Below are 17,946 nucleotides of genomic sequence, written 5' to 3' on the forward strand. Positions count from 1 at the left end.
ACTCTGCCCCCAATATTTCAACTATGCCACCAACTTTAATAAATTCGATAATTATAAACTAAATAAGTTTATCACGTGATTTAAGTTTTAGCTTAAGAATTTAGAGTTTAAATCATTTGCGAGATGTGAAAGATTCAAATTCTACCGCAAACACTATTTATAATTGCGTTTTACCTCCAAATGGACGGATCAGACCGTGGCAATGGATACTCGCTCAAAAACTCAAAAATATTTTTAATAGTGTCTAGCTTTCGGGCTTGTTCAGTTAATGTAATCTTTTATTTTGTATCTATTGAATGTAATTACTTTTGGAATCCATTTAAAAGAAAGCGAGCGAATTAATCGTGTTCCCTAACTGGAGTGACACATACAATTATTTATGCCTATGTGTGGGTCGATCGATTTTATTGCACGAAGTGAGGTGGCGTTTAATAAGGTGAATTCCACACAAGTTATATACACGCGTGGTCATCTTCAAACTACAAATTTATTGTGAAGAAAGTGGAACACGAAATAAAATTGGAGGGAAATGAAAAGGCCGCGAGTAAATACGCGCCTTTTCTCATATTTTCCTCCAAATCAACTTTGGAGCGAGAAATCACTAAAAAGTAATCAATCCAACGCTCTTCGATTGATCAAAGAAATTTCTTCTGCTATTTGAATTAAGATCCAGCTGAGAGGTAAGTTTGATCTTCCAAAAATTTAATAACTTTTTTCTGAACTCTAGACCTAGATCTGTCTTTGATTATTACTGTGAAATATTTAAGATCTGTTCCATTAGTATCCGAATTGATATCATCAGATAGATGTGCCAAAATCGCCATTTGTTTTCATTGTCGCAGGCAAGTAAGTATCTTGTAATTTCAATTAATATTTTCACTGCTAATTGATAATTTATTACTCTTAATAATTTAGATTTGATTGCTTACAAATACAAAAATGATTTTTTCTGGTGTATTGATGGTTATGGTGATGAGTGAAGAATAAGCAAACTAAGAAAAACAGTAATGGAAGCACAATTACACTAACACAAAAGATTTACGTGGTTCAGTTGGTGATACCTAGTCCAAATAATGCAACGATTTTCGATATAAATGAAGAACAAGATTACAAAGATTTTTAATATTTGTAGCTTACTGAAACCCTAGCCCTCAGCCGCCTCTACCTCTCCCCCAATAAAAAAAAACTGAATATATATTTACACTGATAACAACCCCTTGTAGGTCTAGGTCAAATATAAGTAAACAGGTCAGGATAAAATTTGGGGTGGCAAACTATGTTAAGTATCTACCCATGTTCAAGGCATTTTCAAAATTGATTTTGTATATTAATGGGGAAATAAGCAAACTGGAGAGGTTTATAGCACTAGGGTGTGTTCCATTTATATGATTTAGTAATTTAGTAGTATCTTCTTGAATCAGATTTTGACAAACTAGATGACTTTACCTTGAATCTACTTCCTCCAAACATGAAAGTGAGCCAGCAGTAGCATGGTTCTGAAAGACATCTACTTCCTCAAGTCTATACTGAATACCAAATATGGGCAGGCATTGGTGAAACTCCATAGGCTAAATATTAAGTCTGCACAGTTTTGTAAGGATTTGCACAAGTTTACAAAAGTAAAATTTGCTCAAATTCGGCCGTCTACTTCCTTAAGTCTATACTAAAACCCTAACATTCAGCCGTCTCGAACTCTCTCCGCGATATCGGAAATTTGGGCAAAATGGAGAGTTTTATAACATCAGGGAGTGTTCCATTCATATGCTTTAATCTGTAATAGTATCTTCTTGAATCTACTTCCTCCAAATATGAAAGTGAGCCAGCAGGTTCTGAAAGACATCTACTTCCTCAAGTCTACACTGAATATGAAATATGGGTAAGAATTGGTGAAACTCCAGAGGCTAAATTTTTAAGTCTGCACAGTTTTGTAATTTGTACAGATTTGCACAAGTTTACATAAGTAAAATTTGCTCAAGTTCGCACATAATTTGCTCAGGTTTAGCTGAAACCTTAAAATGTGTTTGTAGGTTTCTTTCAGGAATACAAACATGTATACCTGAGTCTTCACCCAAATTGTACGGAAGAACTTTTCTTTTATTACCTACTTGTTATGATATAGTATTTTGCTAGTTTTGGGCAGAACTACTTCATTTTAAGTTTGAAATAAAATAATCATTATACTTTGAGTTGTATACAGATAGACTACACGGTAACTAGCACAAGTATCAAAATCTTCATAACCCTCAGTCATCCCCATTGGGAGCTTGATGTTTTTCTTCTTTAGACATGCTGGCATTGGGGAACACTTGGTAGAATTGGTGTGCAACTGGAAGCACGTCTTCCTGAAATGTAGATTCAGGTTGCTACTTTCTGGCTATTGTTTGAAAGATAAATCATCCCTTGTTGTCTGTTTTTGTTTCATTCTTGTTCATCCTGCTAGCTGGTATGTGCAATCTAGCTATGAGTGGGCGAGGTGCTCTTGTTCTCTGATCAAATCCTCTCACACAGACAAATCCTGCAAACACAAAATTTTCGTACTTGAGCAATCAAGACGCACACAAGAATGCGAAATGCTTCCTGCCATGTATGCAACCTTAAGAAAAAACTTGCCCCCTTTTAGGTAGATTAGCTAGAAGCCAGCTGCATCATTTTCTCTACATTAACTAATCAAGTAGTTGCCTAGTAGGATATTTCAGTTGGAGATAGAGGAGATGATAGCACAGTCGTAGTACGACAAAAGCGTTGAATGCTTGGAGATAAATGTAGATATTGTAGGTTTGCATGTTTGCTGCTCCTACGATGCTGCTTAATATACTCCGATACATTTTGGATTCATGACGATATATTACTAATGTAAGACTATCCAATATCGTAATTAAGTTGGCTTAACTAATAGACTATTAGTATAACCTAGCAGCATTCATATATATGTCAAAGCATGTTAAATAGACACCATGGAGAGAATTTGTTTTGGTCCTTGTGTGTGTATTTGAAATATTAAAAGCCTGATTTAGCTCAACACTAAAGGACAATTGAAAGGATGTGGCGGCATTTATTAGACATTGAGAATTAGGTGCTTATTCAATCTCTTTTAGTGCGTGCTGGTTTATATAAGTAAGCATGCATTTGTAGATGGTAAAACCAAGTAATCAATTAAGGTCCTTCAACAAAAAAAAGTAATCAATTAAGGAAATCTTTTACTTCATACCTCTCCAGAAGCAGCTTTGAATGGCCTCTGTTGATAAACCTATAACACATACCGTTTTACGTTAGATTCGTAAACCTATCTATATATAATTTCTCAAGGAGATACTTGTACGAAAACTACGTACCTTTAAATATTGTTGGTACAGAACTTCCAAAGAACACAGTTCGTCTTGGAAGGTTCCATATCAGAGCCCTTGGGACGGAGATGGGACACAGACTGGAATCATGGTCAGCAAATACCTGCATTAGGATGATATTACATTCGTGTTTAGTAATCGATATCACCCAATTTCAATATCCAAGCATTACGTAAAGATGGATAAAATTATTATCCCATACCTCATTAACTTGAAAATATGTACCGTTCAATGGAAAGCTCCCTCTCATTGCTGTTCTGCAGGGTATCTGTTTGCACATGTCATAGTTATTGGATTCCGAAAAAGCAATATATAGAGTGAAATTCGATATCTCGAATCCATTTACGTTGTGTTTCTTCCTTACCAAAAGAGTCCCTCTGACTATTTGGGAGTTCGCTTCTCGTATGCTATTGCATGAAAAACATGTTTTATCTTCACACAGATGGCCAGATCCTTGCAAACTACAAGCCCTTTCTGGAGGTTGAATGGAGTCTGCAGTTTCTCCTGATGATTAAACACAACGTGTAAGTACCTTGAAATCGACCTATACTATATGACTTCACAAATTTATGCAGATTGCTGGTTGGTGATATACATGCGTGTCTAAAAGGAATCATATCCGTTGGTGGGTTTTGAGTTACTATTGTTGCTTACCCGGTGTCCAAATAGCAAGTAGATAAGAACATGGATCATCAGGTTCTCGTCTGTCACGCTGTAGAAAGCAAATTTGCAATGAGAGGCTATTGATTAAATTTAGACAAATTAAGATGAACATAATAACTAACCCCTTCAAGTAAAGGATGTGAATCTGGTAGTTCATATCTGCAGTTAGGGAGAAAAACGCAATTACTATATAAGTTTGAGTAAGAGCGAAATCCATATCTACATAATACCTACTGGGGAATCATTACAAGGCTGTGTTTTCTTTTCTCGATTTCAGATCTAAAATCTGACTTTATATTTTGAATCGACTTGAGTTGGATCTTAGAATGTTTTTTTTATCTAACTGGCGAGTCTGATGCATCTGAATGGCTAACCCGAGCTAGTTTTTGGGTTCATGCAACTCTGTCATAAAATAAGTGTCAATTAAAATGTTGGTTTTCCCTATGTCTCGTTTAAATTTGCACCGTCTTCTTCAAATGGACCCAAAAGGAGCTTAAATCAGCCACTCAGATGAGTCAAGCAAAAACAAACAATCTGAACTCTGACTCGAGCCAAGTCAGACCTCGAGTCAGATTTCGGATCTCACTGACAAAACAATTACTACCTTCAGTATTGAGACAAGTCACTGACAAAAACAAATAGTACTCCGATTACTTATATTTAGACAAGTCAGACTCATTCGTGACAGATTTGGACACTGAAAACAAGTATAATGTTTGTTTAGTTTAACAGTTACATGTCTTATATGGGAATGTAACTGGGCTGATGTTTTGTATATATTGATATGGGAAGGACTACAGACTGAGCCGTTGCATCTTTGATTGCAGAGATAAATGGTTTGTCTATGTGAAACACCTTACAATGTTCTATGTAGGAACTTTCTGTTTGCCTAGGTAGTCTTATCTGGTGAACCGTCTGATGACATCTCACTCTAGGTTTTTCTCTGAACCATACCTAACACGCGAATCTACTGCTTTATAAACAAAAACTTACACTTGGTGCTCTGTTCGAAGTCGGCTCACATTCTTTAGCTTGGGCATAGGAATAGAAGCTGCCTCTGGGTTTAAAGCCACTAGAGCCTTTGACACATCGTCACCTTGGAGTTGCATGTTATTTTCTTGCATATAATTTGTTAAATTCAAAGTGAACTCCTCGATGTTGAGATTGATCACGGGTATTTCATCAGGATCCTCATAAAATGCATCCTCTATATCACTTTGTAATACTTCTATACAGGTGGTTTCTGGTGTAGAAGGTTCTTCTATGATAGGTTCACATATTTCTGTTCCAGATCTTGCTCGAGATAGAGGACTTGTATCTGAGAAACTCAGTTGGTTGGACTTGGTAGCAGGAGGTGGTAAACTTAATTGAGGGGATTTGATGCCCACAGCTGGTTGCGTGTCGGCCACATCAGGTAGGTTTGAAGTGACTATGCCTTTCTCCTCTGGCCCTGGTAGGGCAAGCCTTGCACTGCATCCAAGTTCAATTCATTAGTTTTTTGTGTCAAGGATGTAGTTATGTGAAGTTCACATGCACCATTTTGACATATACCCACAGTAGAGAGCAGCTATATCTGTACTTCTTTGTCAGTTTCACTTTGCTCAACAAAGAAGTTTTTAGGTGCCTCTCGGCCCTCTCCTTATTTTGCGGTTATCAGCTAGAGTTGTAGAAAGATTCTCCTCAATTTTTGAACTTAGTATACATCGTGTGTCCAGATTTTGGTTACAAATAAATCTTCAATTGTAAGAAAGCCTGATGTAGGCGAGTGAGGTACCTCGCAAATGCGCTGGCGAAATGTCTGCACTCTGCTCTCATCGGACAAGCGTTGCAATTTGGCTTGTGCTTTGAACAGAAAACCTGTTAGAAGTTGAAGCACGCCATTCAGTCTTTTATTTGGTAATTTTTTTTATATAAACTGAAATAAGCTCATATTTTGGAACTTAATAGCTTGCCTTTCCAAATGTGATCATCTGATAATGAAGCTCATACCTGTTGTTGAGAATATAATTAGTTTACATAAATTGTTTGATTTAGGGTAATTCAGTACCTTTTATTCATAAATATTATGTTGGCAGTGAATAAATAATTTGAGAAGGAACTTGGAAATTACAGTGTGCGTTGATCAAGTTTGCACAATCGTGGCCACAGATATTTTTGAATAGACTCCTGCACTGGATACCTGTGCAAGAAGTACAAAATCAGGTTTCATATTGAGTGCAAGAAGTACAATATCAGGTTTCATATTGAGTGTAAATATTATATTCTAAAATACTCACAGTTCTAGGAGATGCAGTTGAAGGGACTCTGGAAGTGGCTGTAGTGGAACCCATCCCAGTCTCACAGCTATTCGACCAACATTCGTGTCAACCTTGTAGAAGTCAGAAAGTGTCGTCAGAGTGCAAATCTTATTTCCTCTCTAAACGGGGTTAAATAACTACATACAAATATATGTGATATTCATTCTTACTGGGAAAGCAAGATGGTGAAGGGTCAAAAGGCGAACACACTCAACACTTTTCAATCCCAATCCTCGTACGCTTAGCAGGTACTCCCTAAGGGCAGAAACATTTTAGAAGCAGAAAATATTAGTAATAAGTGATTCAAATGCATACTGCTTACTGTAATATGATGATACATACTTTGCCTTGTCAGGGGGGACGTCCCTTAACCACTCAAGGTCAATGCTTCCGTGATCTCTGACTACCCGGTTGAGGAAATCCTGCAGAAAAAAATATAACTATTAGATGTGGGGTGAGGCTCATGTATATCTATCTACCCAGTTCCAACTAAAAAGTGTCTCCTAATTTTTTGATCGTTTGTGATGGAACACCATCTCAATACCTTGATTCTCCCAGCAAGCATATTATTCATGCCTCTTTCCTTGATGGTGTCAGCAATAGCACCAACTTCAGCACATCTTATTGCCTCGTAGTCCATTGTGTTCATTGTATTTCTGGTTCTCTCTCTCTCTGTACCTTTGAGATGTGCTTCTTTTCTTAACCTATCCCAGTCAATGTTTTCCCTTTTCTCCTTTGTAGGACCTCCCTTGGCTTTCAAAGTCTTTATAGTTCTCTCACCTACTTGGTCATGTAAATTTGATTTCGTCACCTTTTTCTCAATGACTTTCTGCGAGGCCATCAAAGCCGTAGTTCTCTCAACGTCTACTTGTTCTCTGGGAAAATCTTGAAAACACGAACCAGCTTGGAGCATTCTATCCTCACCCCTCTCAACAGGGTTAGTAGGCTCCATAGGAATGTTTTCAGGTGGTACGATACTGGTTCTCTCGACTTCATATTTTCTTCCCATGTTTGCTTCGGAACAGGATGGTAAATGATTTGGGATACTACTTGTAATTTCTGACACGGGAGGATTATCTTTGCTGAAACTGTCAATGCATTTTATACCTTTGATTCCAGAAGCTACTGAAAGGGAAGGAGATTTACTTTCTTGATATGGCGACCCTAGACGCTCGGCTTCGAATCCCTGCACCACTGAATCTGGACTTGTGTGCAGATTGAAGTTACTGAAAGCGATGTTTTGTGTTTCGGGAAGCAGAAGGCTGACATTTGAGGGATATGCAGACTGATATTGGTTCCTTTGGACATCAACTCTGTCAATGCTTGATTTTTCTTTGGTGGACTTGTTATCTCTTTCTAATAGGTTCCCATTCTCATGATCGATATATTCTTGCGATATCATTGTGTGAGGCATACCTGCCATCTGCAAGAGCTTCAGAAAAGAAGTGGGACCATCCGAACTGCTGGATTCCCTGCCAGTCATATTTTGTGCTTCTGAATTGCAATCAGAACAAGAGCCTATTTGTTCAGCATCCTGATGGACAGACGAATGAGAGGTCTGAGACGAAAGAGCTGAGCTCTGAGATGAAATCACATCCTCTTGTGCACTCCGGTCATTTACTTCTGCTACACGTGTATGTTCTCTCATGGCACCGTATCTTTCAGCAGTCTGAAGAATAGAAGAACAAACTAAATTCTCAGTTGAAACAACTGAATTCTGAGACAAAACTACATCTTCTGTTGTTTTCATGTTCTCTCTTTCTAAGAAACATCGAGTTTCTGTTTCTTCGATCAGGGTATCTATTCCATTTGTGTGGACAATGGACTGCTTATCTTTTGAACTGATCAGCAAGTTGCTGCTTCCCGTATTGCTTCCAAATGAGTCAACAACCACTTCCTTTCCTTCTATGTGCTCAGGTTCCTGGATAGTATTAGACCCTTGGTCGCAAGACGGTTCGGCTGTTAACTGTTCATAACAATGCTCTTGGTCATCCGAGTCCAAGATGCAGATCTCTGGTTCTTCAACAAATACTTCGGTCCCTTCACTGCTGTTGGTTGACTGAAGGGGAAACCGGGCAGCGAGGGACATGAAGGCAGAGCTGTGGAGTTGAAAGAAATGTCATTCTTCATGAACAATAGAATCGTGCAAAACTATTCTAGAATTATATCAGGGATATTTGTTTTAATGGTTACTCGGAAACTTTAGTTACCTTGAAAGATGGTCTGACACATTTTGAGTGAGAAATACTCCAATTACTGAGTCAACAACAGATCCTTTCCACCTTGTAAAGCGTCGATCACCTTCAACATATAGTTTCTATTAGTAAGTTTGCTTTTCAATCTCTTCTAGTTGATGAAGTTCATACCAAAATATTCCTACATCCTTTTGAACTCTCATAATATATCTGTTTTCTTCTATTTGTTTTGTAGTTATTAATGTTTTGTCCTGGGGCATATCACATATGTCTAGGAAAGTGAACAGTATTCAACTTGGTGCGGCTGGCAACTATTTCAGCCTTTATATTAGAAGGCTCACTCCACGGTAATTCATATCTCACAGCCTTCTTTGCAAGTATTTACATATTTACCACATGATATTTTAACTATGAGTCACATTCTACAAGTATCTGCCACAGGAAATCTAGTTACTGGGTTTGTTTTGATACCTTGGACGAGATGCATGCGAGCAATGAACGAGTCTGCCCTCCCGCGAAAAACCCTCCTTTCTTCTTCCCACCATTTTTCTTTATCTGCATCTGTTCCTTCAACACCTTGGCTGCATTCCTTTCCCATTAGAAGCTTCCACACTCTATCAGACTCTGGGTCAAGGTCAACTTTTGGCCGTGGTTTTCTTTTCTTTATAGGATGAAATGGTTCCCCATAAGGAACCATTGTGTCTACCATTCCATATGGAACAAGTGCATTTTGCTGTCTCATTCTGCTCGTCTTGCTTTCACTATTCAAACTAAGACAACTTAGTTTCTGAATAATTTGGTCAATGGGATTCAGATACCGCTTTCGCCTTGAGGATGGACCTACGTCAAAGTTCCACAGAATTTGTTATTTTCTCTCTGATTTTCATAAAAAGTTCAAATAAAGTTTTGATGAGATGATTGTTTGACAATGAGCAGTTCAAGGGAAGTACCTTTATTTCTGGCCGAGGTTTGGTGGCAGTCATATAAAACAACCTGACGTTCATACGAGTGCACTTCACTTTTGAGGGGGTAAGATGTTGATTTGGCAAGCTGAGGTGTTTTCCTAATTTGTCGTTTCTTAATATACTTATCTAGAGCGAGGGCTCTCATGCTGGACTGAGATCCACCAGAAACATCATTTATGTCCTTATGTCGCGGTCTTTGTTCAACCTTGGAAGGAGTTGGTGGCAAATGGTTATGTTCCATAACCGCAGTCAGGGAGGTCAAGTCATAGACTCGATTAGATACTTCTGGGGTTGTCTTTGTCATCATTCCTGTAATGTCAATATTAGATGGCAGTTTATCACAGTTTGGCCCACTGAGTGATTTTCTCTGTGAAACCTGTTCTGCATAAACATTTTGAGCCCGAGAGTTGCCCCCTTCAGACATTGAGTAAACGTATTGGTGGCCTTCAGAGTTGTTTCTCCGATTCGTGATTGCTGTTCTCTCGCTATGGTTAATGAATTGAGTAGCAGATTGTCCATGTCTCACTTGTGATGCAACGTTGTTGTCATTGGGAATACTCTGCCTCGATGTGGTAGTTTGGCTGCTACCATCTTCTGGAATTCTCTTGGAAGGTAATTCCCCATATGTTACTAAATGTTGCCCTTCCTCTGTTCGCTTTTTCTTGTTTATTGGTGTAAAAAACGAGACAAAATTGCTGGTGTTTATTTGGCATTCATGCTCTCCGTTATTTTCTTTATAGACCTGCCTAGATATCAAATTCTGAAGTAGAGTTTGGGAATGGGGATTTCTTTTGTCTATCATATGGCTATATACTCTTTTTGACCCCATTGCCTCATCAGCCTCACCTAGTAGTACTGAAGTTCTGCAATTTGAATCGTTTTGGTTCATGGGAGTTGAATAAAGGCCCCCCGTAGTTATGGTTGAATGAGCTACAGATCCCACTCCCCATTCAACAATTTTTTGAGGCAAGTGTGAATAAACATTTTCTGCACTGTTCAGACAGGCATCTTCTGCGCTTGGGATATTTCTTTTCTTAGGCTCGACCAATAAATCCTCTCTTATCTGTTTCTCTGCCAAGGAGAGATAAGCTTCTCTCATCTGAGGAGAAGATTGGTTGAGGTCAAATAGAGCCCTTGTTGGTGACTTTTCTAATATCCCATCCAGCCCTTGGATATTTTCCGAAGTCGAGTTAGTATGGCTAGTATTAACTACGGTGCACGAATCTTGGGCCTGTATTGCTGAACTCAGATTAGATCTCCACGAGTTCGAGGAGTTTTCCACATTGTCACTTGACTTTCTACGATTTTCATCTCTTGCTTCATGTTCTGAATTGCAAAATAGAGAGCGTTTACATGTTTTATTAGCAGCCTCCTCATGTCCATCGATTCTGTCATTAGCTTGATCCAGAGAGTCACTATTTGGAGGGTTTATACCTTTCCTTCGTACATATTTTCTCTTTACTCTGGCATGTTCTTCCTGCTTCGGGGTCTTAGGCTTGGGAGTCCTCTTGGGTTTCCCTTCTCTGATAACTTTTGGCCTATGCTTTTTCCGCCTTTGCTTCTGCTGAGCTGCTGGTGTGTCCAATTCAGTACCTTGCTCGAGGCCCTTATCAAGTTGTTGACATTCGTTTCTTGGGGTCGAAGGAATGACCGATGACGAGTCGACCGTCGGAGGCGAATGGTAAGAACTCTGCTCAGTTATGTTACAAACTGTAGTTTCAACTGCTTCCTTCTGCCTTTCTTGTACTTGATTTCTTTGGTCTTCCAAACCAACATTTACCATTCCAGAAAGATAATTCTCTACTCTTTTGCCCTTCTGTGGTGTTGCAGGCTCAAACTGTAGTGACATTGGCGCATTATAGGCTGAGAGGGAGCTAAGATGATAACTGGGAAGGTGAGAAGCTGGAAATCCATCTGCAGAATTACAATTTTCTTACACATCAATGTACAAACTTTATATCAACAATAAATGAAGATCTAATCTATCAATCAAGTAGATAAAAAGAACCCACAACTTAAAATTGTTCTATGAATCAACACCTACAGTTAAAAGCATTAAAGAATTGAAAAAACTGAAGTAAATAAACTTAATTACTCACATTGAGGCATTTCTGATGAACTATTAGTATTAAACATGTTTGCGCTAGCAGATAAATTTTGATTTAGTAATAACATGCTAGCTGATTCGTGTTGTTGTTGGAGGTTGCTATTGATTTGAGAATATGAACCAAGAAAGTAATCTCTAGTTTCAGGATTGTTTCTGTCACTACCATCTACACTTGAAACTAAGCCCCCGAAAGCTGCTTCAGCTGAAGCCAAGAGGTGTGTAAATGGAATATTATTCCACTCATGTGAAGCATTCATCAGAGTTTGAGTATAGTAGTTATTTTCTGTGATGTTTCTCTGAGCTGCTTCCCAATTATCAATCCCACTACTTTGATCTAGTAAAGAATTTGATTCTGCGCATGCAGTAGCTCCATTAGAAGTCTGAATCTCTTTCCAATTCCCTTCTCGAAAGCTCACATTCTGATATGATTTTGTTGATCCTCCTTCCTGATTTTCACTTAAATTTGGCTGAGGTCTTATTGGTATTTGATTTGAAGGTATCACAGGAAAACATGATGGCTGCTGAATCTGGTACTCTTCTTCAGAAACCAAAAATCCTGTATTGGATACCATCTATAGGCTTAGGAAATCTCTGAAACTTCCCAAACTTTAATCTCTCAACTGCTTACAAAAAATTCAGTCCTTCAACCATTGAGGTATGTTTCTATGTTTTCCTTTAAATTCCTTTATTTGAAGAACCCATTTCCTGCTTCTATCCTGCTATTAAAAGCAATTGAGGTAAAAATTAGATAGATCTGGAGAAATACAAGATGCATGTTCTAACCAAGGAAAAACAGTAAAAGAAACAGAAGTTTTTAGAGAGATAAGAAATAAAGGTAGCAACTTTTTCTTGAAAACCAAAGTTTCTGAAGAAAAGAAGATAATGCCAAAAAATAAAATAAGAACAAATCACAGTAAAAAACCTATAACAAAATTTAAACAGATCTATGAAATGAAAAATCAGTATTCTGAAGAAAATTTTGAAAGATCATTATAACCCATTAAATAAAAGTAAAAAAAGATGATTAAATTTGTTGAATTTCAGATAGGGAAAAAAAAAGGAAAACTTGAGCATGGGTTTTAGAGAGAGAAACTTAATATTAACAACCCACAATCTTAATTAGAATCTGTCATCATGGATTTATATGCATCTACCCTTCCTATTCTTCAACAGATTTGGAAGAGCTATAAACAAAACCATAAAAATAAAATCAACAAAAAAAATGTTAAAAGAGAAAGCTCTTGATATTATGAACTCACCTAATATTGATCTCTATATTGGTACAAAAACTGAAAGAATCAATTCTTCCGAAACCACACCAGAAGCACTGTGTTGTTTGTTGTTAGAGAGAGAAAGGATGAGGGTGAAAATGGAAAAGGGTGAAGAATTCTGGTTGTATAAAGTCCTCTTCTTGGTTTTATTCAGCCCTTTACTTCTCTGGTTGAGTTAGTAATACACTAACGTGTCGAAGAACAATGCAACCTATTATAAAACCGTTTTAAACAACTGCTTGTTCAGTTGGATTTGCTTTCCAAAGGTCTTGGAGGTTTTGGGTTCGAATTTCGGAAACAACGTACTTTACGTACTTTTATTAAGAGGCCCTTCTGGCATTCTTTTGTTGGTTGGTCTCCTAGTAACTTCAAAGGTTTTGCTTCGAACTTCTGAAACAACTTACTTTTTATTAAATAAAGAGGGGCAGAGAGATTTTACATTCGAAATCAAGTACAATTACTTTTTGTTGAATAAGACCTAATTCAACTATAATTATTAATTCTGGTAGTTTTAAAACCATAGAATATATCTATACAGTCATTTATTTAAGATATTCATATAAAGTTTTTTATCGAAAGTCAACGGGGAAGTTTCGGGTTCGAATTTTCGAAACAACTTACTTTTAGTAAAAGGTCTCTTTGGTACGGAGGAGGGATCCCTCTTCCGGAATTTCCTCTTTTTATTTGATTTTATCTTTTAAATCTGCTGTTTCATACTCCAATCTGAAACCTTAATTTTCACTAACATCCTCCCTCAAATTCCTATTTTCATTCACGGTGTGCAATTCATTATCCTTTCAATTTTCCCTAATTTATCAGATATTAGGGTTAGTATTAGTTTCATTAATATATTTTGGACAGAATAAATTAAAACTGAAGCAAAGGAATAAAAGAAAAAGGAGATATAAGATATGTATAAAGATCGAGGAGGAGGTGTTGGATCGAAGTCACAGATTGCTTCGCTTGATGTTAAATGGATCAATTACTGAAGATATCTCGTTACTTCAAAGGAAGCAGTTACTGACGATCTCTCGTTACTTCAGCACTTCACGGCTTTATCAAAGATGATCAATCTACTACTACAATGGAAGTCGAGAGAGATGTAAATTAGTAATTTCTATATTATTAGTATATAATAAAATTCTATATTGTCAACTTTTAGGGTCTTTTCATTCTCGATATCAAGGATCTCTTTTCTCGACCTTTAGGGTATTTATTTTTGAGTCTGTGTCTTGTCAATTCCTTTTCCTTCATGACGCACTTTACATTCGAAAATTTTGTGTAGAACTTTACTTGTGTAACTCTAATCTAGTTACCAGGGGAATAAGAATTATCTGTCATGTAATTTTGTGATCGTTATCACTTACGGATGAAATTGTGGTTTGAATAAAAAAAAAAGGTCCTTTTGGTAGTCTTTTTGTTGGTTGGTCTCCTCACAACTTTTTTTTTTTGTTGAAGGGGTCTCCTGACAACTTGAAAATTTTGTTTTTGAAACTGTGGAACCGACTTACATTTTATTAAATAAAGATTCACAACAGGGATTTGGGTTCGAAATGAAGAACGGTTATTCTTTATTGAATGAAATCTAATTCACCTACAATTGTTAATCGTGATAACTTCAAAGTCATAGAACATTTATATATGTTGATTTATTTAAGATACTTATATAAAGTTTATTTTACCGAAGTTTCAAAAGTCATTACATCATTATATAACATTGATACATAATGAGAACACATAAATCACCGTAACATTTACAAGTGAGTTCTACGAGGCCATATAAAGATTATCTACGTTTATTTATTCAAAGCGTCACAACTTCAAAAAATCAAACCCTCGACAAGTTCTTTTAACAAAAAAAAAAATTCTTGATAAGTTAGTATTTTAAATGGGTCAAATCAACTGAGTCTTGTGTAATTAAGGTACATCAAATTATTTATCATATACTTATTTTTGATAAATCTGGTACTATAATCTACAATAATTTACAAGGTTTAGATACATCACAAATATTTTGAAATGTAAGTGCAGTTACGTGAATGCATTGTGATGTTGTCTGATGAATACTTCTGAATAGACAATGAAAAGCAATCTTAGACTAACTACAAAATCTAACCCAAAAGTGTCATTTGACAAGTTAAAACAGAGGTTATTCATCTTGGAAATATAGTCATGATGTTGATCACGGTAACGACAGTGATGGTAGTTTTGTATTAGTGGTGGAGGTGTAGTAGTGGCTAGGGTGATAATATAAGTAGTAATGGGGCTGGAAATATGGTGGTGGTTGAGGTGGCATGGTGGTTGAAGCTTGGTGGTCGAGGTGTGATGATGGTGGAGGAGGTTTTGTTGTGACTGTAGAGAGGAAAAGTCTAATTCTTTTTTATATTTAACTTAACTTTGGTAGTCTTAACCTTCATCTTGTCCTCTGTAGTTCGAGGAAAGGCTAAATTTTGGTTAATTACCTGAGTTGGAGTAGTCTTAGACTGCTGGAAGCAATGTGAACACCTCGTTTTCTGGTATGCCATAAAATATTGGCATGAAGAGGTATTTGATTGCCGCAAACTTGATTTATGAGTCTTTCCACGAAGTGATCCATTAAAATAAGGATAAAATATTCCAAGTAATAATATTAAAGTAAAACCATGTATTCCTAGCAAAGGTACAATAAAGTAAAGCATGCTCAGTAGTTTCGATTTCGACAGTAATAACATTACCAATGTACTTTCCAATAATTTGACGCACCGAGAGACTGTTGGTACAACACTTCCAAATGAATAGTAATATTCGTGGGATCGTTGGAATGGTCCAAATGAAGTGCCAATCTATAGTTGGTCTAGGGATGCTATTGTCACTGTTAATAATATGGCAGTACAACGAATGAACCTCGTAATTATCAGAACTAGTGAGGGACCAGATAATCGTATCTGCACCTTCTTCAATGAGGGAAATAGTGGTAATGAGGCGACCTACATCTTGGCCAAACGTGTTAGTAATTAAATTGGCGTTCCAGGTTTCCAGCTATCATTATCAATGAGTTGAGAGACACTGGTGAGAGGGGAGTGGTGGGTGTTTTAGAGAGGTGCCGGAAGTGTCAGGATTCAGTTACTAGTCCAAATATTGATGGAATAACCATTATGAACCTCCCAGAGAGAAAGAGGAGATCTTGGTCAGCTGATGGTGAATGGTTTTCCAAATTCAGGAATGAGCCTGCTTAGTGGGACCCGAGGAAGCGGATTTGGAAAAGTACTTCGCCTTAAGGAATTGGACCCATAGAGCAGTGAGTTCAGCGAGAAGGCGCCAGACAAGTTTTCCCAAGAGGGCTTGATTTTCTGCATACAGATCACGAAGGCTCGGACCGCCGTGGATCTTCGGAAGGCATATGGAGGACCAGGCCCTAGTACGTATACCTTTGGGGTTTCCCCACGAATAAGACTGCTGCACAGTCTTGAACTCATAAACAACTAATTACATATTTAAGAACAACACTACCTCTACAATGATATTTTAGGAAAGTTCTAATGATGTTGATATTTGGTTTTACTATAATATCATATCGACTAATATTGAATCTCTAGCAGATTGGATTTTCTCTTGGCAGGATCAAAACCAAACCAGCTGCACTTCGAATGACATCCACTTTGTTACTATTCTTTGGCACATCTGGAAAACTAGATGCGATCATTGCTTCTAGCATTCAATTAACAATACTAAATCGGTGATAAATTTGATTATAGCATTCCCAAAAACCAACAAAGCTCTTGCAAAACCTGTTCCTGACAGTCAGGAAAATGGCAACCTCCTATGACTCCATACTTAAAAATTAGAGTTATTTCTCAAATAACCCCCAATTTTGTGACCAGCTTCATGCCTAATCCCCCACTTTATCAAAAATACCCATATGAGACCCTTTTTCAGATTCCGTTATAACACCGTTAACTAGTCATCATCTCTCTCTTCTCCATCTCATCTCCTCTCTTTGCCACCTCATCATCTTCACTGGCGAAGGTCGCCGACCGACGACCTTCAAATATTAAAAAAAATATTTCCTCTCTCTCTAATTTTTTTTTCTAAAAATCTCTCCTCTCTTTAGATTTGGTGAACCAGATCTAGAGAGAGGAGAGATTTTTACAAAAAAATTTTTTTTAGAGAGAGAGAGGAGAGAGGAGAGAGGAAATATGACCTTTAATGTTTGAAGGTCGTCGGCCGGAAATTGGTCGGCCGACGACCTTCGTTAATGAAGATGATGAGGTGGCAGAGAGAGGAGATGAGATGGAGGAGAGAAAGATGATGACTAGTTAATGGTGTTATAACGGAATCTGAAAAAAGAGACCATTTAGGTATTTTTGATAAAGTAGGGGGCTAGGGAGGAAGCTGGTCACAAAGTTGGGGGTTGTTTGGAAAATAACCCTAAAAATTAATGTTGATGTATCTTTTACTAATATTTACACAAATATAGGCACCAGTCTGATAGTACACAATGATCAATCAAATTTTGTGGAGGCAAAAGTAACTTCACACGAGCTCGAAACAGCGAGAAAAGTGAAGCTATCGCTATCCTGGATGGACTCTTATGGGTAGAGGAAAACAATCACAAATCAATCCTGTTGGAAAACGACAATATCAACCTCATGAAACACCTGAAGAATCCGAGACACAAAATACAATGGCAATCGAAGATCCACATCCAGAAAATCAGAGAAATCAAAAAGAGATTGGACAACGTCAAATTCAACCACACAAAGAGAACTCTGAATATCCAGACTGACAAGCTAGCAAAATGGGCACGCAAAAAAAATGGACCGGAGACCTGGAAAAATGTTCCTTACTTTGTAATAATACTCTTGTTGCTTAATGATATTTTACAGTTCAACAAAAAAAAATGTTCAAATGATGCTTCTCAATAATGATAGTGGTGCCTCCACATCCCTTTTGATTTGGTGAATTCAGTTTAACTGTGTTTTTTATTGTGCCTGTTTTAGTGGTGGGATATAAACTTCTAGTGTAGGTCTTTTAGTCGCTTTTTCTTTTCTTCCCTCCAAACCTAGATTCTCAAAAACTCACATCTCTAAGCACCCCATCTTCTCACTTAAAGCACTTTCACACA

General features: G+C 37.3%; 1 protein-coding gene and 1 long non-coding RNA gene across 5 annotated transcripts; one reads left to right on the forward strand and one right to left on the reverse strand.

The window, feature by feature from the left end:
• Positions 1–483: 483 nt before the first annotated feature.
• Positions 484–14,256, forward strand: LOC147550303 (uncharacterized). Of its 3 annotated transcripts, XR_015237990.1 has the most exons (14): positions 484–680; positions 1,422–1,543; positions 2,028–2,075; positions 3,787–3,868; positions 5,244–5,421; positions 5,723–5,903; positions 6,083–6,209; positions 6,286–6,552; positions 6,660–8,627; positions 8,735–8,846; positions 8,941–11,145; positions 11,295–11,358; positions 12,068–12,226; positions 13,704–14,256. It is a non-coding gene; the product is annotated as an uncharacterized LOC147550303 (long non-coding RNA). The 3 variants fall into 3 exon arrangements; XR_015237991.1 differs by lacking the exons at positions 1,422–1,543; positions 2,028–2,075; positions 5,723–5,903; positions 6,083–6,209 and having other exon boundaries at positions 511–680; XR_015237992.1 differs by lacking the exons at positions 1,422–1,543; positions 2,028–2,075; positions 5,723–5,903; positions 13,704–14,256 and having other exon boundaries at positions 511–680; positions 12,068–12,630.
• Positions 2,131–13,038, reverse strand: LOC147550304 (protein ROS1A-like). Of its 2 annotated transcripts, none has more exons than XM_086670251.1 (20): positions 12,831–13,038; positions 11,564–12,287; positions 9,450–11,378; positions 8,971–9,339; positions 8,515–8,605; positions 6,849–8,403; positions 6,647–6,726; positions 6,475–6,559; positions 6,284–6,375; positions 6,118–6,186; positions 5,960–5,996; positions 5,782–5,864; positions 5,001–5,477; positions 4,130–4,166; positions 3,999–4,056; positions 3,709–3,848; positions 3,547–3,612; positions 3,333–3,447; positions 3,209–3,247; positions 2,131–2,515 (listed from the first exon to the last, which is right to left on the reverse strand). In XM_086670251.1, the coding sequence occupies exons 2-20, from the start codon at positions 12,141–12,143 to the stop codon at positions 2,394–2,396; spliced, it is 6,024 nt and encodes a 2,007-aa protein (XP_086526377.1). In that variant the 5' UTR covers positions 12,144–12,287; positions 12,831–13,038; the 3' UTR covers positions 2,131–2,393. The 2 variants fall into 2 exon arrangements, with proteins under 2 accessions (XP_086526377.1, XP_086526378.1); XM_086670252.1 differs by having other exon boundaries at positions 11,564–12,290; positions 12,831–12,962.
• Positions 14,257–17,946: the final 3,690 nt, after the last annotated feature.

Source organism: Eschscholzia californica, unplaced genomic scaffold (assembly GCF_041429995.1).
Source record: "Eschscholzia californica isolate CP2 unplaced genomic scaffold, dmEscCali1.0.p SCAF_3, whole genome shotgun sequence".
Lineage (NCBI taxonomy): Eukaryota > Viridiplantae > Streptophyta > Magnoliopsida > Ranunculales > Papaveraceae > Eschscholzia > Eschscholzia californica.